At 38.3% G+C, this 25,033-nt stretch overlaps 1 protein-coding gene across 1 annotated transcript in view; it reads left to right on the top strand.

Moving 5' to 3' along the window:
* KCNC2 (potassium voltage-gated channel subfamily C member 2) overlaps positions 1-24,532 on the top strand; it is a 105,188-nt gene extending 80,656 nt beyond the window's left edge. The window contains exons 3-5 of the mRNA XM_034063342.1: positions 16,953-17,883; positions 20,277-20,444; positions 24,344-24,532. Coding sequence (XP_033919233.1) covers positions 16,953-17,883; positions 20,277-20,444; positions 24,344-24,480 — 1,236 coding nt within the window. The 3' untranslated portion in view covers positions 24,481-24,532. The remainder of the gene's footprint in view (positions 1-16,952; positions 17,884-20,276; positions 20,445-24,343) is intronic.
* Positions 24,533-25,033: the final 501 nt, after the last annotated feature.

The following is a 25,033-nucleotide window of genomic DNA, read 5'->3' as shown; positions in this document are numbered from 1 at the left end:
GTGAAAAGAATTCCAGAAAGCTATGACAGGAAGGTGTGAGCTCTGGAAGCACTAACATAAATTTTGCTATAATTCTCATACAGAAATAGCCATAAAAGCCGAAGAGTGTTAGCTGAGACAGTATGTAAAAACTGAGATCTCTACAGTTTTTATTTTCCATAATGCCACGGAGCTTTGTCAGATCCCACAGTCGTATGTTTCTTACAGGAAGCCCAGACAAATAGCACTCACCAGACCTCTCCTGGGTTTTGCCTATCTCTCCCTCTGCCCAGTGTTCCCACTGCAGATGGTGCTCAGTATTTCACAGGATTGAGCCTGAAAAACTCCATATATTTTGTTCTGCTTGAGCTCCAACCACTCTGTTTTTCCTTTCTTTTAATTTTTTATTTTTTATTAATAGAAATATGATTGGTGCCAGCTGTACAAAATGGAAAATAAACCCCCGTCTTTGCTTTGTATTACTCTGTGCTTGATTTCTTGTGGAGAGAAGATCCTGTATTCCATGAGTGCATGGCCAGGCTGTTTGTCTGAAGGCCAGTTTTTGTTCTGGGTTGGCAGTATAGTATTTTTGTGAGCTTTCCCCCTGCTATCGCTGCAGCTGCACCTGGCAAGAGAAAGCAACCCACAACCAAAAAAGCTCATCAGAACAATAATGTCTGCTTCTCTCTTGACAGGTTAATTAATTGCATGCCATTATATTTTGTGTGTGGTTCTGGATGGTTTTGATACTTTTCTTTCAAGTGCATTTACCAGCAGGGTTTGAAAAGCCTGGTGCATTGTCTGCCTGTCTGTCACTTCAGATGGGGCTTGATATAGAAAGAAGATATGGAGAGGAATAGAGAGAGAAAGAGAGAGAGAGATAATGTTGGGATGTTACAATTAGGAAATCTTACCCACTGAGAAATGGGCTAAAATCATGATTATGGCTAAATAGAAAACAAAAGCTTTGTTTCATGAAATTTTGGGGGTGTTGACGTCTGTTGCATAGTCCTTTGGAAGGCAAGGAAAGGTGGACTGCACAGGCCAGGGCTATAGTCTGAGGCATGCATTGACTTAGCAGAGACTTTAACATGGTGTTTCACTTCTGCTGTGAGCATCGTAATCCCAACCACTGGCTGTTTTGTTGGGAAACCTCTTTTGTGGGAGGGAGGCAGGAAAGAGCAGAAATTAAAGTCTGTCTTGGAGAGACTGGAATTCCCAATGAAGATTTCATGAACAATTTTTCTGTGAATAAATGCAGCTTTTCACCTCTTGGATTGCATAATTTTAGAATTTAAAGTAGCAGCATACAAATGATGTGCTAGAGCTAAGAGAGTTCACCAGACATTATGGTTTTTTCAAACTGGATTATTTCCAGAGGTTGCATAATACCTCTTTATGTCCTCCCACCCAAAAATGTATTGAGGCTTATGGGAGGAAGACGTTTGACAGTTTTTGATGTTGCTGGAAAATCCATTGCCATGGAAAGTTTTAAAAGACATGAGTGTCATATTCATGTATTAAGACTATCTTGGATAAATAGGGTAACATATCCATGTCCACATTTAGCATAAAGGAAGATATTATTAGAAAAGCGTTGTTCATATGCAAGTGTGTAGGTTTGAAGGGTATCTGTCATATGGCCTGAGACAGGAGCTTCTTCTCCACACAAGAAATTGTCAGTGTAAGACCCTGAATGACATGCACTATGCTGTCTTTCAAAATGCTCCCAGTAATGTGCAAATTTGCTGGAGTTGGTAATGCCTGCTATTTGGCACTGGAATATCAGGAGCAGTGCTGTGGCCTGGTGTCTGCCTGTCCTTGCCATTGTGAGATGGAATTGAACTGAGGATCAGGAAGCACTAGAAACTCCTGGGATCCAAAATCTCAGCCCACACAGTAAATATGATATCACGGATCATTCTGGAGTACTTGATCTGGGTGGATGAAAAATATTCCATACAGGTAAGATTGTTATTAATTTTAATTTAGCAAGTAACATTTCATTGTTTTCCTCTAGAGAAGACGGAGACTGTATTTGCAGACAGGAGTCAATGCTGATGTTGTGAAATAAGATTACTTTATTTATGACAAGGCAAATGTCTTGCAATGCTAGAATTCCCTTTTGTAGCAATAGTCTCCCATCTGTTGAGTGAGCATGCTGCTCTCAACCTTGATGCTGCCTGCAAGTCTTGTCTGAAACCCTCCTCACATGCAAGTCCTGCATCACCCTCATCTGACACCTGGCAGTTGTATCTCTTCCTAGGAGCCAAACTCATAAGTGCACTGAGAGACATGCACCAAAGCTGCCTGCTATAAAACTGCAGGCCAAACATCATAGAATCATAGAATAGTTAGGGTTGGAAAGGACCTTAAGATCATCCAGTTCCAACCCCCCTGCCATGGGCAGGGACACCTCACACTAAACCATATCACCCAAGGCTTCATCCAACCTGGCCTTGAATACTGCCAGAGATGGAGCATTCACAGCTTCCCTGGGCAACCCATTCCAGTACCTTACCACCCCCACAGTAAAGAACTTCCTCCTTATATCCAATCTAAACTTCCCCTGTTTCAGTTTGAACCCATTACCCCTTGTCCTGTCACTACAGTCCCTAATGAATAGTCCCTCCCCAGCATCCCTGTAGGCCCCCTTCAGATACTGGAAGGCTGCTATGAGGTCTCCATGCAGCCTTCTCTTCTCCAGGCTGAACTTTCTCAGCCTGTCTTCATACAGGAGGTGCTCCAGTCCCCTGATCATCCTCGTGGCCCTCCTCTGGACTTGTTCCAACAGTTCCATGTCCTTTTTATGTTGAGGGTGATTTATATTTGACCTGGATATGGAATATATTACAAACTTAATTATGAATATAACATACATGGTAAACCTTACTCATGAACAGTATTTCTTTTTGAGGGCAGGGGAAATACTTGAATGCTGCTGTAGCATTTGCATTGTTGCCTATCCTTTTCTAAGAGAAGGAGCAGTATTTTATTGCTAAAGTAGAGCAGAAAGAAGACCTCTCTCTGCCATGTGCTGCAAACTAGAAAGAGCCCTCTGTTGCACGTAAGTTTGCTTATGTTTCCCCCGCTCTTCCAGATTTGTCACATACATTCTCTTAATGCATATCTGCTGTTGCTTGGCAAGTAATCCTGCACACTGCAAGTGATAATAAGTGGCAACTGTAGACTATTAGACTATTTTAGTGAGTACCATCTCTCCTCATAGCTTCAGTCAACAACCCCCCCCAAAACAAAAATAAGTCCAAGCAAACAACACAGCACACAACCCCTATTTGAATAAAGGGTGATGTCTTATTGCAGTTATTGTAATTCTGAACATCTTAAGGGAGAGTCTTCAGTTAAGAATCATTTGTGTATAACAGTGTTTTTGTTAGGAATTAGGAGGCTGTAAAGAACACAGTTGCCACTAGCATCCTGCTAATTTTTGGTTTACATCGTAAAACCATCAGCAACTGACCTCTGTTGGTATATCATAGGCATATTTCAACAGTGACAACACTTGTAATTCCATGTACAAGTAACCTGCTCCTTATTTAAGAGAATTACTTGAACAGCTGTAACTGGTTTTGAAAGGAGTATGCCAGCAGTAAATACCCCATGTAGACTTTAAACTGGAAATGGGAACTGCAGAATGTGCCTCCATGCAGCAGTGCATGCCACTTCTTTGCAGAAACAGTCTGCAGTGAGCATAGCGTCATAGTGTCAGTGATGGCAATTCATTCTCCTAGAGTGCCACTCTGGGTGTAATTAGCAGCAGATCTCAAGTTGTGTCAAAGACCAGCTTTACTGCATGATTTCCTGACTCTGGTCTTTGCCACAGAATCTCACTAGAGAATTGTGTTCCCTTAGTGTAGAATTTTCACTGCATGCTATATGGATTGCTTCTCATTGCTGTGAGGGTTGTTGTAACGATACCATCCCGAATGATAACCAGTACAGAGTTATTTTCCTTCAGACAGCCCACAATCCTACTTGCATGGAGGAAGAACTGCTGAGCCAGTTCAATGGGATATTGACTCCAATGCAGGAATGATAAGTATTAATATTCCTTGATGCTTTACTGCAGGTAAATTTTAGCCTTCTAGGACATCTAAATGTTTATACTAAGCTTATATTTCTTCCCATGCACCTTTGTGTGAGGAATTTAATCAAAAAGATCCTGGAATGGGTCCACTGTGTATATTCTACTACTGATTTTTCATAAGTAAGCTATTAATGTAAATGAAAAAAAAAATGGAGTTAAGGCTTACAAGAAAAAAGATAAAGATATTTATTTTCTGCATAACTGTTATACCTCTAAAAGAGACAAGAGTTGTTATAAAAAGCAAAAGTGCAGCAGGCAGACAGTAGCTTTCCCTGACAGGTTGGGAAGGCTGCTTCTGAAGCCTGACACATTGGGATGAATTCTTTTGTCCATCTCAGCACCTGATTCTGAAGAAATATATGCTGTGGTCGATTGACAGGTTTGACACAGAAATTAATTCCTCAGTTTTCACAAGGCAAGTCCCATATGTTTCCCCTCTGCTGCTAGCAAGTTCCCTCTCATCAATAAAAAGCTCTTGGATAAAGAAATCTTCAGCAGGTCTGTACACAACAGCGCTGATATTTGTCATTGTGCTAATTAGTCCAGCCCCGAGTATAAGGATTAGTGTCAGTCCCTAGGGCAAACTGGTGATAAATCTCTAAGAGAATGTTTAAGCTAAATAATGTTGGCAATGCAGATGGTATTAAAGTAATGGAAATATGTTTGAAATGGTGCTGTATGTGTCTTCAATGCTAATGCTTGCAATGGCAATAGCTTAGAACATAATCTATATATTAAATAACTGTATAAATTGGATTTGGAAATATTCATGGGGACAGAGGGCTGGAGGAGCCTTTTGGGTCTCTGAGTCCAATTCTCTGTTATCTCAGGCCCAGTGTCATATAATCCCTCTTATAAACTTGTGTAATCTTCTTCATATGCTTAAACATGCTTCTCCCAGAATCTAGAGGAGGGACTTGAACTATCTTTCATCTCAGTTCAAGTGCTTGCTTTGAACAGGACAGGAATGAAATCTGAATGTCACAGTTGTCTGAATAAGCTAATAACTGTTGTACTGGTGGCTTTTCTCTTTCTTACATTGCCTTTCTCAGTTCATCTGAACCATCAGTTCTGCATCCTTGGAGACAGGGGTAAATGGAGTTTTAATGAACTAAAAACTGGAAGTAAGCTACATATAGATTTTACCTATATTTAGGAAAACCTTCAGCAAAATTCTGGGCAACTGATTGACCAATGCAATCCTTTTGCACCATGGAGCCAAAAGATAGATCTAAAAAAAACAGTGTTGTCTGGGGTGATATGCTCAATTCCTGAGAGTCCAGCTAAGCTTAGCTGACTACTGCTTCAATGAATAATTCACTGTCTCTAAATTTAGCTTTGATCTATGTGATTGTATTGTGAGCTTGAAACATATTCACATACATCACACGCAGGAGCTTTAACAGCCTTACCCTTCCCCCTCTCTTAAGAACATCCTTCTGACCTCAAGCTCTTCTCCAGGTGCATCCCTCTTTCAGCTGTACCAGTGTTTGGGTACGCAGTTTGTCAGTTTAGGTATCTCAAACATTGTGATTTTTTTAAATCTTAGAAGACTTTTAAGAGGCTCCTGTGAGATCATGGCGGGATTCCGAGGACACACTCTTGTCTGGCCTAGGAGAAATTTAAAGCTGAGATACTGCTTTTATATCCAGTGATTTAACTATAGAAAGGCATAAATCTTCCTCTGAAGAGGAACTGTTTTAATTTTATGAGATAGTAGACTTGTTTAATTAAGATCAGCATTTATTCCATGCTCCCTTCTACTTTCCTGGAATCTAGCTCGTGGGGGAGGAAGTCTTCAGCCTGAAAATAAGGCCAGGTTTGGAAGAAGAAATAATATCTTTCATTAGATCATTTGGAAAAAGCAGATGAGTTTATGGAAACATGTGCTCTTCAAATTCAAATATGAAAGTCACATAAACCACACTGGCATAAAGATCCTGATGAGGTTGTGAATGGAAGCAGAAAAAGTACCAGAGTCACTGAGCTAGGAGACCATGGTATGGTATCAGTCCTGGAGCAGAAGGAAGATGAAGTTGCTTTGGGAGATGGGAAACAAGAATGTGGTTGTGATTTATGTCAGAGAAGAAGGGCTTGAAGATCCTCCAGAAACATGAAGACAGGTAGAAAGATACAGAGACTGAGAGGAGGAGAAGAGGGTTGGCTGAGCAAACAGCCTGGGACAGAGAGCCAGGGTAGCATGTGAAGTGAAGGCTGAGGCTGGAGGAAGACTCATATGGAGGGGAGGTGCATCAGCTCTGGAGAGCAAGCTGCATATGAAAATAAGGAGTGATTTGAGATACAGGACATGGATATAGAAATAAGGTTAGAAGCTGCTGAGAAGAAGAGAGAAGGAAAGTCTGGGATCTAGTGGTAAACCTGAGAGTAGAGCTGCTGGTTGAAAGAGGGAGTGAGGGACAGGGAAGAGACAATACCAGGGCAGTGGCACAGTAGTCTAAAATGCAGAGAAAACCAAACTATGGACATATGGGGAAAAAATCTGTACTGCCTACAGGTTTTTCATGTCAGAATAAGGAAGCTTGAGACTTTGCTAGTGCAAATGGTAGAGAAGTTTTATCTACGGCACTGCAACTGTGACAGTTCTCATAAGAAGCCATAGGATGCAGTTTCTGGATTCATAATTTACTTTTATTCAACTTAGATTACTCAACAAAACCTGCTGCACTGGAAGTTCATTATTAAGGCTAGCATACCAACCAGCCAAGACTTAGGTAATGTCATAGTCTCGGTAGCTTATTCATTAGGCCACAGGAAGTAAACACCTACACCACCACCATCATCTGTGGTGTAAGTATGAAAAATTCAACCAATCCTCCTTAATTAGTCTAAGTATAAGGAAGAAAAAGCTTTAAGTCAAAAGAGGCCTGGTAATAAACTGCTTAAAGGCCCAACATACACTTCTGAGTGTCTTGGAAATGACTCCATCCCTTGAATTTTTTTAGGAGTAGTTCAGCAATTTCTATTCCAGCAGTTGCAGTAGAAGTATTATTATGCTGTTCAGGAAAGACACAAGTCTGGAAAACTTGTAAATAATTCTAGTATGTTTTGATTAGATTTGGGATGACAAATGTTATATGGCTTGGTTATGAAGCTTCTCTGGTCAAAGCAAAGATGGGCTCTATTACAAATCTTAATGGCTGTCAAGCTTCAAAATCTTAAAGTTTTCTAAATTCACCCAAGCATAATTTTGAATTAGGCCATCAGGCTTGTTTTGAGTGAGAGAAAAAGTAGATATAAACGAGCCTGAGTGCTTAAGTGAGAGAGATGATAAGGCTGAAAATGTTTCTGTAATTTTAATGGACATGAGATTTATGTACTAGGCAAACTACATTATGATAGAATTTTCATGAATATGTCTTCTTAAGAATTTCTCTCTTTTCTCCATTTGTCTGCATGGGTGTGAAAGTCTATTAATAATAAATAGTATTATACTGAATATTTTCTTTCCAGCTTTGACCCACTGAGCCAAATGAGACCTTTTCATGATAAATCAAGTACAGAAAGAAAGATGCTGCCTCTACAGTATTTTAAGTTGCCAGGTCCCCGAGCCTAATCTCTGCTGAAATCGTGTGAAGAGCAGCTAGTCTAGGGAAGGAAACAAAGCATACCGATAGGCTAATTCAACTCAGCATGTAAATTTGGGGCCTTCAAAATCTGCCATCTCCAGCCCTTTGGAGAATTTTAGCTTATTTCAGAAGATGCTCTTTCAGTAATAAGAAGCCTCTGAATGTCTGATATCAGACCCAGAATATGGACTGAGAATTTCTCTTTTTCTCACCTTTGCCTTCACTCCAGGAAGAACATCCGTTGCATTTTTACAGCTGTTAGAAATATTTTGCCTGTCTGATTGATAGCAACGTTTAATGAGTGAGTGGCAGTGCTTTGCTTATCAGGTCACGTAACCATGCAGACCTTTTCAATAAGGCAAGGTCAAAGTGAGCTTTGCTGATGCCTTAAAAAAAAAAAAGGATTGTTAGAATATAAATGCCAAGTCTAGTTAAAAAAATCAGCACAGCTGGCTGTAAAACCTAAAATACTGCTGCAATAGTTACAGCTCGGAAAGATCGCAAGTGGAACAAGCTTGATAAATTCAAGTGGATGGCAAAAGGAAGCTCTTGGAGGCAGCATAATTGCTTTTCAAGCAGTTCTGCTGAGTCTTCAGGAGGGTAAACCAGACTGTTATATATGTTCTGTGTCCCCATGATATGTTTGACTTGACTGCTCTGTGGGACAACGAAGTGAGATGATTTTGATTTGCCTGGTGGGAAACAGTACTGGTTATTTAGGAATTTAGTAATTTTCGTGGGTGTGAGGCTGCCAGGGGTGGTGTACAAGAGAATGTCCTGGACAGCAGGTCAGGCCTGTCCCATGGACTCCTACTGCATGAAGTGTGCACAACCCTCCCCACTGAAGCACGTCGTCGAGTCTTCTTTTCAGCTGTTCAGCAGAGAAAAAGTTTTCCATGCTGAGCAGCAGAACATGTCTATATCAGGGGAAGTTGTTAAATCAGTTTTGAATCCTTTGGAAAAATACCACAAATGCAATTAAAATACAGCATAATTTGTAACTGGTTTTCTTTATGAACTGCTTTAAAATGTAGATGTAAGATTTGTTGAGTCGATGCAGACATGTATCTGGGTCAAACTGGTGTCAGACTGCTGATTTACCTGACAGCTGAGTTAGTGTCTTAATTGTGGACCTGAATTTCTGGGTATGAAAAGAGGCTTTCGTAGCCTTTTAGCTTGTGCTCCAGCTTGTAATGAAAGAAAACTGCTTTGTAGTATTGTAATAAATGAGAAAAGAATGAGCAAGCTTAAGAATATTTGTGTTCCCGCTACTGCATGCAGATGGTAGCCAGTCTGATCTGTAAATACTCATGCACTATAAATCTGTGAATAGTTTTTACTTACAGGCTGTTCTTAAACATATCAGTAAAAGTATATTGATATATGGATTTTTCATTCAAATATGACTATGCGTAGAATTATAGTAGCAGAATGTTAAGTGTTAAATTGAAAGCCAGACAATGTTAGCAAGAGAGTGCAAATGAGGAAAAACTGTGCTGGGGATTTGAAAAAAGTAGACTTACCTTTCACGGGATGAAAAGGAAAATATTGGCAAGAACTGTGACTTGATGTTGGTTGAGATATCGTAATAGCCAGTTTCCTAATTAGTATGCTAAAGTTGGGCTGTTGAATCTTTATGCAGGCATTTAAAAGCCAGTTTAATGCTGACATTCCACCTTAGCCCCCAGAAGGAGGATGAGTTATACATTCTGAGAGACATTATATTGGATTTAGTGCCTGATACTTCATATATCATGTGTTTGGTTTTCCCTTGAAGATTCATTTAAAATGTTGTGTCTGTATCCATTCCTTAATCTCTGGAGAGTGATAATGTGAGAGATTATGATTTATGACTGGTGAAGCAAACTGAGAATATATTTGCCTTGAGTTTATATTTTAAATGCCAGTAGTTTGGTTAGTAGATGCTCATGGTATTTGGTATATTACTCAGTATACCCAGACGAAATACACTGAAAATGCGTCACACCATAAAAAAATATGCAGCTTTTCCTTTTGTGTGTGTGTGTGTGTGTGTAAAATGTTAATTTTCCAAGGAGAGCTTATAGCTAAGGAAGAACAGCAACTTTGAGAAATAGAGTTGTGAAGAGACTAATGATCTCTTTGGTGAGATGTTGGGTTTGGGTAAAATGAGCATTAATATTTAAATTTTATCCCACAGAAAATTAAATTATACAGTTAGGGTCATCACAAGAGCTCATTCTAAAATCACATTATGATTTTAGCAGTTTCCTGCTATCCGTATGAAAGATAAAGAGAGGGAAAAAAATCTATCGTGTTAAAATCAGAAATAAGAACAATCTGTCAAATCTAAACCCAAAGACAACTCTTTTTAAAGCTGGAAGTGGTATATAATTCTGTGATTTCATTCCAATGTTAGTTGCTACTCATTAGAGTAAAGCATGCCATTTCCTTTACAAATGCAGTTTCTTTTTCTGCTTAAGTAACATCCATAGTTGAGTCGTATTTTCATTGAATACCCAAATCCTTAAAATTTATTGCAATTTTTATGGGATTTCTCTTTTTAAGACTTTGGTTTTATATGACTAAGCAGCTATAAAACTAGATTTAAAAAGTCTGCATCACAAGTTAGTTGTGACTGATTGGAAACAGAATGTGACGTTGGCTTTGTTCCCTGTTTGACTGTGTCTTACTCTTATAGAACTAGGGGGATTTCACAAAGTAACTGGCGTTTGAATTCCTGGAAGAATAAAAAAGGCTTGTGGAGAATATTAAGGGACAAATACATGGAAAATTTACAGGGACAAAGCCTTTTCTCTCCTGAACCTTGAGAGAGAAAAAAAAAAAAAAAAGGTCAATATCAGATAATAAAGTTTATGATGAGAATATTTAATTTCGGTATAGCCACCTATAGCTGTCTATACTAAGAAATAGTATATTCTTATGGTACATATGGAGAAAAATTTGCAAAATACACAACTTTATAATGAATATATCTGACTAAATTTTTGTAGTCAATGAGATTAGATGAGCTTAATGCATAGATTAGCTTCCTTCTTGTGGTCAGAGGGTTAATGGAAGAAACTGAATCAGCTACTTTTTTCAAAGGATTTGTATCATATTCTGAACTATGAAAAGAAAGGGGCTTAAACTGACAGATGTGAACAGACGTCACTGGAAATAATTTTTAAATCTCCACAGTATAGACATAATTTTTTTTTATTTTACAAAATTAGTATGATTTTTTTTTAAAAAAAAAAAGCTGCCTTCCTGTTGAGTATTTTGTTATCCAAAGGAAAAGTTACTCCATTTTGAGTGTTGCCATTAACATGAATGTTCTGGTGGGAAAGCAAACAACTCAGCTATGGAAACTCCCCCATTCTTGTTTTGGTCAGGAAATGCTAAGGTGTTCAGTAAACTTTTATCTTTAGTAACAAAAGCAGGATTTTGGTTTCAATTGTGAGCAACCCCATCAAAGCTGGTTTCTTTAAGAAATAAAATGCAGTATCTTTCCTGTGATGGTCTTTCTAGTCTACTAAGCATGATAGGAAGAATTATTGTTTTTTTTAAATTGTTTTAAATTCCAGCAACATGCATGTATCAAGTCTAGTAATGTGCCTGTGAAGATACTTATTTAAAGCAGTGTTGTCACCTTTTTTCTTCAAAGGCAATTCTGTACCTGCATTAGAGAATATTAGATGTTGTATTTCCAAGGGCTTATTAAATATTCAGTACTTTCCTTTTTCTGTAGTCAAGCATGTCAAGGGCAAGCCTTCTAAGTCCTGGAATGAGACACCAACAAACTGACACAACCATAAAAGCTGCTATTGAATACTCACATTAGAAAATATACATAGTGTGGAGAGTTTAAGGAGGAGGTGTTGAGATCCAGCTCCACAACCAATTGTATCCAGACGGGATACGGACTCTTTCTGGGAAATTACTTAAATATTGTGAGAGATTATATTCAAAAGTTAACTATGAAACAAAAAATAAGGGTGACTGACTACCAGCAATTACCTTTGCATTAACTGCTTCACTGACTATAACCTGTCCATCTTTGGATACTAAATAATATGTAGATATAGCCTCTTTTAAGGGTGCAGGATAGACATACAAAGCATAGCTTGAATATGGAGTAATATTAGTCTGATTTTATGAATAGCACACCTGAGTGTGAGGATCAGTTTCTAGCTCTGTTGCTGTTTTATTTGGGTTTGCATTGGAAAGGAAACTTGGATGTGAGCCAATTAGATGTGAGCCACATCATACTCTGACCAGGTGCCTTTTCCTACTGTGAAACACAGACATGGCCTATAAGACTGTTGTCAGGTCGTCTGCAGCCACGATTCTTAAAGTGGCCTTAATTTCTTCAAGGCACTATAGGAGGTATGTGCAAGTTAAAGCAGGTCACTGGGTACACAGAAGTTGTGATAACCCACAGACTGCTCAATTTGCAGTCCAAGAATTGGCTGTCATTTTTGAAATTACCTTCAACTCTGAGCAGCTCAGATCCTGGTGGGACACTGTATTCAAATAGTAATCATAAAGTTTTCTACTTTCAACAAGTTATATGGAGGCATTTGATGCTCACTTTAGATTTATGTGTTTCATTAAAAATCAAGTTGTAGATGATTAATCCACTTACTGTGAACATTGGTAGGACTCAGCAACAGAGCTTGGCTAATGATCCCATCAACTAGAGAAGCTGGCAGCTAGAATCTGTACCAACGTTGTCTGAAATGTGATGCTGATACACATGGACAAAACTGGGTGTACACTGCTGTCAAAATGTGAAAAGAGAGAATCAGTAGCCTACTGAGAGTTTTAACTACTTAAAGAGAAATGTTCTGCATGCTGTGTGCTGCATACTGAACATTTTGTAACTTTTAATGGCTCACTTCTGGCAAAAACAGACACAACTTCTTATTAATGTCATTTGTATTAATTTAAATTTTGAAAAAGGCTGATGGCCCTGGAGTGTCTGTACAACCATGCTCTCACTTAGAAAAGTGTTGTCCCTCAGGGGAAAAAAAGAAGAACCTAAATGAAGAAAGATAATTTTTCTCATCCATTGAAACAAACATGAAAAAAGTATTAAAAAAAACCACCCAAACTTTTAAGAAACGAGAGAAGGACTGTGATTATTTGGATCTTACTTGGAAATTGTTCTTCAACTTTTTTTCCAAATAGTTTCAAGACATGTGCTTGGGCCACAATCTTTAGTTTAAAAAAGGGTGTCAATGAAGCTGTTTGGCTGTATACCAAGGCTGAATTTGTGTTGTAGCTAGTCAAAACCTAAGTTTTCAGAACTTCTCACAGTGAAATGTTGCTTAGAACAGAAAATGATCTCCTTGCTGTGACTTTTCCAAAATGATGATCAGGCTAAGTCGTTTTAGATTAGGGTGCTTCATAAAAACAAAACAAACCAAAATCCCCAGAAAGTTGTGTGGTACCCCACATATTGTGGACATTAACAAGACTAAGGAATGGAAGTTGGTTGGTCACATTCAACTGACAGCCTGGGAGTTTGGATCTGAATTGACTTCATCTAAAATGTGGTGCTTGCCCACATGAACAAAAATGGATATGTCTTTAAAGGCTCATTACCCTCAAAATGAGAGAAGATGGAATTAGGATGAAGCAGAAGGAAAGCATAAAGTGAGGCTAGCACATGACTTCATTTAATTTCTGTCATTACAAGTCTTAATGAAAAATATGGTAGAGTCCTTTTAACGCATGGTATTATGTAATATAATACTAAGGAAGTATCTTTGTTTTAATGTAAGTCTCTAAACAATTTTCTTTGATAAATATTCCTTCTTGCACTGACCATTGCATTTTCTTCCTGCATGTTCTCTGAGCCCTCTGACTACTGTGATAACATTGTAGGTCTTGTGTATGAGGTTTCATCATGTTCTGTACGAATTCTGTCCAGAATGTTCTGATCCAAAGAGTTTACAATTTAAAGCAAAATGGAACAAAAGATAAATTTTTCTGTGTGTATGTCTTTGCTCGAAACCAGTGAAGTATGTGCTATTCTGTGCACGGTCAAATATATGCGTCTCATTGTTTTACATTGCTATGAATGGAAATTGCAGAACTATCAAGAATTCTGTCACCAGATTAACAGGTTTTTCTTGCCTTTGTTCTAACCTCTGAAAGATGATTGCCTTTAGGATAACAAAGTGGGATACTCAGCAGATTTTGGAAATGACTGAATGTCTTTTTCCGTTAGGGATAATAAAGTGCTATTGAATGTAGGTAAAATTTTTGATCTGCTTTGCCAAGTGCACTGTGGCCTTTCACAGCATCAGTGTTGAGCAAAACAGTAATAAACAGCTTGTCAGGCAGTTCTAGCTGTAGTTAATCCCTTCGTATTTGGCATTCTTTTTAGAAAGGATCTGAACCAGAATCGACTCTCTTTCTGAAATACAGCCCAAAAGCAGGTGCTAATTATTTACATACTATTAGATTCAGTGCATGGTTGAATGCACAGTTAACCCTTATTATATCTGAGTTGTTGGTAAATTTTTGTTTGGCAAGGTTTACTGTAATTCTCTGTGCTTTTTGGGCTAAAAATATTCACAGTTTGAAACAGTGTTACTGTTAAAGAGGTTGCCCAATATTTTATCTTTTAAAAGTTCCCACCCAGAATGAAAACTATTTAGCTTTAGTGGTTTTTAACTTCCACAGATTTATTTCTTTTTCCCCTCCTTTACTGTGTAGAAAGATGCTGGAGGATGCTCAAGGAGTCTCCCAAGGGTCATTCTTAGCCCACCAGTTGCTTAGAGTCTAGTAAATTCTCTACCTGTGTTATGGAGAGGTTTTGCAGAGATCTGCTGAGATTAATTCGCTTGGGTTATATAAATCTGGTTGTATTTGCTGACCCTAGTTGTTTCACACAAGACTGAGGGGTTTTCATGTATGTTGGTGTCAGGTGCCAGGAGCAAATGAGGTGTGAATGTACATCAGTTTTGTAGTTAGTGCAAAGACAGAAAAGCCTGTTCAGTAAAAATCAGCCAGACAAAGTCAAATTGCTTGCTAGGCTTTTGAGGAGAAGTTCAGACTGGATGATAAGCATTCAGTTCAGTCCAGTCCAGTCCCTGAGTCAGTCCTTTCTGAAAGATAACAGATTTAGAGCATTTGTAATGGAGGGGCCTGGTGTAATACTTCGTTTCATTGACTGTGGAAAGGAAGCCATAAACAAACTGCACATTTCTGATATAGGTGGATATATGGGTTTTTTTGAGTCTTGTGAGTCCAAATGTAATAAATGTAATAAATTTGCCAGGCCTGCATTGCAAATTTAAACTTGTTTCTTGGAATAAAAGCAATTCTCTCTGCTGTTGTAGAGACATTTTGTTGTTGAACTAATAGTCTGTGTTAGAAAAATGCAAGCATTTAGTATTGCACCAGCCCAAATGAACTCCTGTGGCAGGTAATACTAAACCTGAGTGCTGAATTTGGTGGCTAATACCCAATGTACACCAAATCGGTTTTGCCTCAGTTTTGCAGCCTGGATTAGAGTAACATTAATAAAGGCATTCTTGCTTATGGGTGATGTTCTGTCTGCCTTGTAACTAAACTTTTTCATTGAGATTTAAGATTTTGGTGTGGTAACGTGCCAGCATCCTGCTGCCATGTTTTCTCTTGCCAGTAACACCAGAACCCATACTATAAGCTTCTCTTTCCAGTAGGGTGGTAGTAGGGAATGTGATACCTTTTTCTACTAGCTTGGCTTCTTTAAGGTACTTAGTTTAAGGCTGGGAATTAATGGATTAAGAGAGCGATACCCTGAGTGATATTTAAGTATTATTAAGGGAAGCATAAACCACATTAAGTTTATTGACTATAATAAACAATATTAAAAAGGATGAAGAGCCTTCCTCAACCTCTGCTATTCCTAGCATATATTTTTGTTTTACTAGTAAGTAAAAGTTTAAAACTGCAAAAATCCAAAGCCAAAACAGTTAGTAATTTGCTGCTGTTTGAAAGAAATGTGGGTTTTTCTTTATGCAATGGTAAAATTTCAAGCTGCTAGATAATATTAGGAAGTACATAGACATTAGATATTTTCACAAGCCTATTTAGTAATCTTTTTTTCTCTTTGGACCCCTAACACTTTTTAAAATCTTGAAGTCTTCAGAGCTTTTTCCATGACAATACTGGCTATAAGATGTCTATTAAGCTGAAAATCCAGATCTATAAACACATTGTTAACATGTTATAAATCCTTGCTCAGGGAGCGATTTAAACACATCATCTATTCACGTACAACACCATTGCTATGGTAGTGCTAATACAGTGATTATGTATTGTCACTTAAAAGAAGTTGACCATTGTAGCAAAGGAACAACTGCCATCAAAGCACCTTTTAATTTGATACGTTTTCCTGGGTGTAAGAATGTTTATGAACCCCAGCTGTTTGTCTCAGTATTAATACTTATGAGATCCTGTCCTGGACATTATCTTTTCTTCAATGCATGACTGTAATGACTGAGTTGAAGATCAGACTGTAAATGACTTTAAGTCCTTAACAATCCTGTGTGAGGACTGTCTCCAGGTTATTTATCTGTATTTTATCTATTCATGTGCCTCTATAGAACTGAATTTGTATTTCCCAGTTTGTTCAGATTGTCCTGGCTCTGTAACTTTGATAGCAGGATTGTGGGTCCTAACACACTGGCAAAGCTCTGGCACCGCAATGAGGTTCTTCTAGGTTTACTCATAGTCCTGCCTAAGAGTATGAGCAGTGGATGACTGTGAACATAGCAGCCTGTGCAACCAACTCTGCCTGTAACACAGAAGGCATTTTCTGTCAGTAAACTTCCTGCACTTGTGATTCATTGAAAATCCAAAGGAAGCATGGTGTTTGGATCAGTCCCTAGGACTCTCTGAGATACCCTTCAGGCCAGGTGTGAATTTCTGAACCATAATCTCAAGGCCATTAGGGACAACCTCATTTTCCACTATGTAAGCACTAGACAGCCTTAATTCTTGCTGTGGTTGGTGTCTATGTGGGCTGGTTTTAAGGCACCTTGACAATTGAATGTAATTAGTACAGATTAAAGAATTTATTTCCACTTTATGAATCACCAAGACTTTTCGTGCTCTGAGATTACATGTGAGAACTGTCTGCTGTGCTCCACTGGCCTAGATGCAAAGTTTATTCATATGCATTGAATCACTTGGGGATGAATCAGTAAAAGATGCACTGATTTATAAAAATCTCTGACACTTAGTATTAATGAGAAGAGCTGTGTGGTTCTCATGTCTCTTCCCTCTTTTCGTTTCAGTTCATCGCCTTTGCTTCTTTATTCTTCATCTTAGTTTCAATCACAACCTTTTGCCTGGAAACACATGAGGCTTTCAATACCATTATAAACAAAACTGAGCTGGTCACCAATGGGACAGAAACTGTGCTACAGTATGAAATTGAGACAGATCCTGCCTTGACCTATGTGGAAGGAGTCTGTGTGGTATGGTTTACATTTGAATTTTTAGTACGTGTTATTTTTTCCCCTAACAAACTTGAATTTGTCAAAAACCTCCTGAATATCATTGACTTTGTGGCCATCCTGCCCTTCTACCTAGAAGTAGGCCTGAGTGGGCTGTCCTCCAAAGCTGCTAAGGACGTGCTTGGTTTCCTCAGGGTGGTAAGGTTCGTGAGGATTCTTCGAATCTTCAAGCTCACCCGGCACTTTGTGGGCCTCAGGGTGCTGGGGCACACTCTGCGAGCCAGCACCAATGAATTTTTGCTGCTGATAATATTCCTGGCGCTTGGTGTTTTGATATTTGCCACCATGATCTACTACGCAGAGAGGGTGGGAGCCCAGCCTAACGATCCGTCAGCGAGTGAGCACACACAGTTCAAGAATATCCCTATCGGCTTCTGGTGGGCTGTGGTCACCATGACCACGCTGGGGTATGGGGATATGTATCCACGGACTTGGTCAGGCATGCTGGTGGGAGCCCTGTGTGCTCTGGCAGGGGTGCTCACCATAGCCATGCCGGTGCCTGTGATAGTTAACAATTTTGGGATGTACTACTCCCTGGCCATGGCAAAGCAGAAACTGCCAAGGAAGCGGAAGAAGCACATCCCTCCTGCTCCTCAAACCAGCTCGCCCACCTTCTGCAAGACAGACTTGAACATGGCCTGCAATAGCACACAGGGTGACATCTGCCTGGGCAAGGACAGCCAGCTGATGGAACACAACAGATCATCAGGTAGGACCCCACTGGAAATGCATGTTCTCTGAAAACACTTTATAGACCAGTATGTTTGGTAGGGGTCAGAAAGCAGCTAGTCTTTCTGCCAGGAGAAGACATAGCTCCCACCCTTCTCCCCTCCAGTGTTTGCGTGTGTCAGTCTCATAGAGGATATAATAGGTATAGTGATGTTCCCAAACCTCTATGTAGCTGGTCTATACAGTTTTGCTTGCTCTGTTGAGAATGCTTTCCTGCTGATGATATCAACCTTTTTTTTTGCCCGTTGTTTGTTGCGTTATATGGATGTTTCTTGTTTTTTCTGCATGACTGTGACTATTTGAGCAGCCACCGTGTCCCACCCTGTTGGACTCCATGGTGTTTTGCCTCAGTGTCTGTCTCTTGTGTCAGCTTTGCCTGTGCCACATCGTGGCCTGTTAAGCAAGATCCTACAAAGAAGCAGTCATTTAAAAGGAGCAGGTGCTTTACATCAAAAGCCCAGCACTCAAAGGAAATAAGAAGAAATCATATTTCTAGCTTTCTTTCCATTTGGTATTCCGCTTCCCTGGCTAGATGAACCTCCTTTGTCTGTATTAGATGAGACATTGCATGATATTTACTATTAATTGAATGATAATAGTCCAGCTGATGTAAAATTTGTCAAGAAAAATAAAAATGACAGCCCCTAGCAACATCATCATTATTAGTGTTGATGTTTATGATTTATAGTATCTTATTTGTTAGAGTTCCAAATGATGGATAAGGAATATTTTGTGCTAAACACATAATTATAAAAATGCATATCAAATGATAGCTTCTGCCCCCATATTCCATATCACTTCAAATTAGAGTAAATTTTATCTCTCAGTATATTTGAAACAAATTTTTTTAGCAGCAAGGATTTTTTTGTTTGGTTTTGAATGTATTTATTCTTAAACCAAGCACAATCTGATTACAAAGCTCACATACCAGTCAGTAGACTAATGTTGGAAAGCTACTAAAGAATAATAGAACAAAACCCCTGTCTGGTGTCATTCAGTAATTGAAATTTAGTTTCTGAAAAGTATAAAGTCTGGAAAAATAAGTCTTTGAACAATATTCATCTTTGGTCTGTTGCTCTGTTACTGAATAGCATTTATGTTCAAAGAAGCTGGATTTCAGTCTCCAAGTGAGTGTATGCAGACAAAGTTAACACAGCTTTTTGAGCATCCTAAATATATATTTAAGAGGATGGAAACCCTTGAAAGGACTCACACTGTGGGTGGAATATAGTTAGTTTTACAGTGTTTTGAGTGAAACACACTTTCAGATATCTTCAAAGTATTAATAATAACAGCTTTTTCATGCCATCAGGTCCCACTAAAGGTATTCTGGCATGGAGAAGGCTCAGTGTGATTAGAGCAAAGAGACACTTTTGTGTGTCTGCAGCTTTATTTACAAGGTGTTATAATCCTTGAAGTTAGAGAGGAAGCAGATATGCAAAAAGGAGCCATTTTAAAGTGCTAACTTTCTCTTCCGTAGTGCCACCATTCACATCATGCACTGTAGCTTTATTTCTGGTAAAGCTATTAGCATCACTAGAAATTCTGTGCAAAACTTCAAGGCTGAATATAGCCTTTTGCATTACCCATTCAGAAAAACACTTGCTCAGGTTTAAATGCGAAGCTAAAGCTAAAGTCAATAACATGCCATTATCTGTTATGTGCTGTTCTGAGCAGAGAATTTTTAATTGAAGTGTGGCCTGAATCTGAAATAGTAGATCATTTTTAAAGACAGTCCTTTGGGAGTGCCAAATCAGGAGAGGTAAGAGTTTACTGTTTGACAAAATAAATTACAGACCAAAGACAGCATTTAACGTTGGGTGCTTATGATGACAAGCAGTACAAGTGTGAGAAGTATAGAAATGAAAACTAAGTGTGTTATTAAACAGGTTTTAGTGCCAAATATTGAAAATTTAACCCTCCTGGGGAGGGGTTGTCTTCTAAACTATAATAAGCAACATATTCTAAGCAAAAATTACTAACATGACCTCTTGTTTAGCAAAAAACGATAGCCAATATAGTAAATACTTGTTTGAAATATCCAAGTCTGACTGTACCCTGAAAAGTTTCAGTACATAATAGGCAATCAACTGAGCCTTGATTTGATTATTTCTTATTTCATGTCAGTTTAATATAACTTTATATGAGCTTTAAAAGAACAGGGAAGTCAAAGATCATTGTTCTTGAATAGATAATACACTTTTTGCCATTTTGTACTGATTAATGGTGAATTGCAATCTTGTTTTCTTCGAATGATTTACCTTATAACTACTTTTTGAGTGATGGGAATATCCAGCATTCAGCATAAGCTCTTTGTGATGTCTCATTTCCTCATTCATTATTGTCTGTAAATGGGCATGGTGCTTTAACCAGTGTTATCAGGTGAAGACAGTGCAGGAAGTGAGCAACCACTCTCACCTGGTGAAAGGCTCCCTCCCATCAGACGCTCTAGTACAAGAGACAAAAACAGAAGAGGGGGAACATGTTTCCTACTGACAACAGGTGATTACACGTGTGCTACTGATGGAGGGATCAGGAAAGGTATGAACTTCTTTCATTAGATCATAAAAGGTTACTCAGCAATGTGCTTGTGAAAAGCAATCAGAGTAAAATGATGTGCACAATGCTCTAAAAGGAAAGATTGTGCTCACAATGTATCTTTTTTCTTTATTCCTAGTAATTTTTTTCCTGCTTTCCTTTTAGAAACACTCATCTCCTTTAGTCTTCACAAAATGTGTTTGATGTTGGACTCTCATTTCACTTGTCCTCATTTGTCTGTTATCTTTAATGGAAAAGCCTGCAATTCAGTCCTTGCTCATTCAACCACTCATCACTCAATACCATTTGTCACAATAAAAGGAAAATTATTTATTTATTAATTTTGGTCTGCACTTAATAACTCATTAAAAATATAGCTGAATAAATTACGCTTGAAAGGTAGAAATGTCAGAAGTAGGCAACATTTTTGTTCTGAAAACAACAAAGCATATAATAAGATGCTGTTTAGATTTTTTCAAAGAAAAGTTTGAGTTTATAGTGCCACAAAATGTTTCCTCTTTGTAATACTGATGCTAAGAGGTAACTGTCAACCCCTGCCAGAATTCAACTAGAGTAAACAATGTTTGATCTTGCAAGGTGCTAAAAATGCCTTTCTAGTTATTCAGCCTCTTCAATTCTCATTACTCACTGTTCGATAGGATTGGGTTCCCCAGGCAGAGTTTGCAAAACCTTCTGTCCTTATATGTATTACCCATGTGACTGATGGTGTGGCTACAAACCTAATAACCTCAGAGCATAGCCCCAAAATTAGCAGTGCCAGTAAAAGTGTTGCAGTTTCCTTAGATAAAAATTGCTTTGGTTTCTTGGCAAATAGTATCATTCTGACAAGTTTCACATTCCTGAGTGCTTATGTGCAGTCATTCACCTCAGGGTTCATCTAGAGTAGCCATGTGGTCCTGGACAAATATTTCTGGCTGAGATTTTTCTGCTGTCTCCCCATCCTGTTCCTCCTGCTTTTTTTAACCATGTTTTATGTTCAGTGAACATAGCTGTCCCACCCAGACATAGACCCTAGTGGAATTCTCTTGTATTATTCTACAAATGCTCTTTTCACATTTCAAAAGCATGAGCTCAGTAGGTTAACCCTGTGAATCAGATATGGAGTCAGAGTTTAATGTGTGTGGTATTTCTAAAGAGTATGATTGCCTCTATGCTCCTGGTGGTTTACCATATTTAATGCTTAGATTAAAAGGGACTTTGTGGTAAACATGTTTTTGCACAGATTTAGGATGCTTTACACTGTGTGTAGGCCTTACAGGATTGTTTAAAATATCTCTAATGGTAAGAGTCCACTCTTTGAGGAGGTCAGGAATACCTGAATCTTGCTGATCGCCATGGCATCTTGCAAGATAAAGTTCTTGACTTTTTTTAGGAATATTAGTATAAATGTTTTGAGTGCTGCTCACTTGGCAGTAGATCATAAACAGACTACTGTTTCTGATCAGAAACAACAGATAAGAAACAACAAGTTACAGCAACAGATCAGAAATAATAACTTAGCCATCAGCTACTAAAGAAATGGAACCTAACATATAACAATAAAACCATGTAACATGTAACAATCATATATAATAAAAATAACATTAATAATTTATTATATAACAATAAAACATATTTTATACTGGGATCACCTGAACACTTTAATTTCAAAATCTAGATTAAAGAGAAAATTGTTTCATAGCTTTTACTGGAAAAATAGGTCTTGAGTTCAGAACTGACAGTTTCTCGATGAGAAATGTGCTTTTTGACTGGCTTTGGTGGCTCTGATGATAACCTTAGTCTAGGATGAAATGTTTTAGCCATTGGCTTTCAAGTTTATTTTATACAGAGTAAAAAGGGTACCTCATGAGAAGAAACCATCTTCAGGCAACATCTGAATGATTTTGAATACTTGAATTTAATTCACACATCAAGTCTACTATTTTTTCCATCTTATTTCTCCCCTTCATTTGATTCCTTTTTTGCTTCTTGGTTGTGTTCAATTATCATTTATTTTAAGCTTTTTTTGCATTTGCACCTTATATCCATCTCTAAGATGACACTGATTCGGAGCTGATTCAAACCCCACCAAAATACCTGGAAAGCACCAATTTGGAATCATGCCTGTATTCATCTTGTGCATCTGGTTTTTATTTTTTAGGAGTTCCTGGTCATCTTTACCACCTTCCTGTATCAGTTCTTTGCTTTTATCATTAGAAAAGTTGCAGGAAAAATATTTTCAAAACATACATTTTCAAAACATACTTTCCTACTTTCTGTGTAATGAAAGTCTACCTGACTATTTTGTTTTTGTAAGCTTTATGTTTACAGGGGAGGTTAAATGTATATACTAGCATTGTGCTTCCCCTCGATCCCCCATTCAAATATGATTCTAATCTGTGTAAATGCTGATAGAAATTCAGAAACTGGAGGCTGTTTTTGAAATGTATCAGAAGCCTGTGAAGTATCACAGTCTAGCCTGCCCTTGCAATCTGGAGAAAGCACTGCACGTTTTACCAGACATGAGGTTATACATTTGCTTAAAGTATAGTTTTACAGTAGGCAATTCTCACTACATAAGAAAAATGTTAATTGTCATTAGGGGAGAACATAAAATATGATTTTTGTTTTGGAGCTGCTAACAACTCTCTGCCTGGTAACATCCAGTGTGGTGTTTAGCTGTATCGTCATTGGCATTTTAGAGTTTCTGTGGGAAAAGTCGTAGTATTTCACTGAAAGCATTTTATTCCTGATGTCTTAAAGTGACAGATGCTTAGATGCGTACTTGTCTTCAAGCAAATAGGTAGTGCCATTGAAGTCAATGGGACTTATGCTTACAGTGAACCAGTATCCATGTACCTTAGTAGTGAGGTTCTGTGCAGCTCCAGCTTCATTGTATTTCCTTTCTGATGCCTCCCTCCAGACTGACGGATTGAGCCTTTTCTTCATAAGTGGGTTTATTCAGGTGCTGTTGAAGATCCTTGAGTATGAAGATAGTGATGCAGTGAATAGCAGTGCTTCTCTGTAATTTTACAGAATAGCCTTTATGAGGTAAAAACAATCTATATGCAGCAAAAAGTAGATAGCTAGAGCTCACAGTGTATTTGAACAGAAATCTGTGCAAGTGCAATGTTCTCTCCAAATTGTGAAGCATTATGTGGTTACCTCATTTGATGCATAATTATTTACTACTTACCTATGTGGACTAATAACATTTATTTCGTTTGAGTCAGTTGGAGAAGGAGCACAAATATGGTGGTTTAAATTTGCCAATCAAGAGTCATTTACAAATATGTCAGTCTCTGATATCTTATTATACATTAGTGTTAGATGCAAAGTCTTAGGGTTAATATTTTGGAGGATGGAGCTTCGTTTTGCGTATTAGCATTCAATCCTCTGCAGAAGTGATTTACACATACTGTATACAATTTGTCTGGGGTTTGTTTTCTTTATTTTTAAAGAAAAAATATCCTTTATTAGGAATTGAGTTTAGCAGAGATTATATAATTCTAACAATTTTTTGTAGTCTGTCTTAATGGGGGTTTGATTATGCTTAGCCAGATAGATAGCTCATCCAGTAATACTGCTGGGATCCTTTACCCTGCACTCTATGCAACCCTGCTGAAGCCAACAGAGCAGCACTGAGTGCAAGATGGGGTGTGGGGGAGCAGGTCAGACCTCTTCTGTTGCAATCTGTTTAATTTTCTGGGAAAGAATAGCTGCAACAATTTGTAAACAATTTCATTTATCTTTTGGTAGTAATGCATCTCAGCATTGCGTTCTTTTGCAGGCAGATTCCCTGAGTCCCAGATAGCTCCTTGGACTACATTACATTGTATTGTTTGTCTTTGTCTATTTTTTTGGCTGAATTCAACTGATGTCTGTGCATTTTCTCATACAAGGCTATGAAAAATCTCGAAGCTTAAACAGCATAGCTGGCTTGACAGGCAATGCTCTGCGACTGTCTCCAGTAACATCACCCTACAGCTCACCTTGTCCTCTAAGGCGCTCTCGGTCTCCCATCCCTTCTATCTTGTAAAGCAGATGGCATCAATCGGCTACATAGTATTAATTCAAATACTGTTTACCACATAGTCAAAATAAATGTAGCTTTAACCATAGGCTCCACAAGTATGGTATAACTTCTGCATGATAATAACTGTCAGTTGTAAGAAATGCCACTTGGGTAGCTGAAGATTTTTATCTTGGCTTTTAAAGATTACCCAAGGTAGTGATTCTTCTTTTATCTACTACATGGTCCTGCTTTACTGTGGCAATAAAAAGACAGTTAGTGGATGCTGTTGGCCAGTATATTCAATAAATAAGCAGATATTCAGGGATAATTACTTAAAATAATGTGCTTCCAACTAATTATCAGTCACTCCATCGAACTTCCATTTCTTGTGACTCTAATCCATTCTGAAGATGTCTGCTGTGAAGGGTCTGCTCATTTGCATGGACCATCCTGTCTCTATCACCTGACAAGCAGTGTTGCTGACTGTGGAGACCACAGAGGGCTCTGGATGTGTGTTCTCACATTGTACCATCCTGCTGAAATGAAAGCACTGATAAACTGGTCTGCATGTGGGATT

Source organism: Melopsittacus undulatus, chromosome 5 (assembly GCF_012275295.1).
Source record: "Melopsittacus undulatus isolate bMelUnd1 chromosome 5, bMelUnd1.mat.Z, whole genome shotgun sequence".
Lineage (NCBI taxonomy): Eukaryota > Metazoa > Chordata > Aves > Psittaciformes > Psittaculidae > Melopsittacus > Melopsittacus undulatus.
This window is presented reverse-complemented; position numbering and strand designations above follow the sequence as displayed.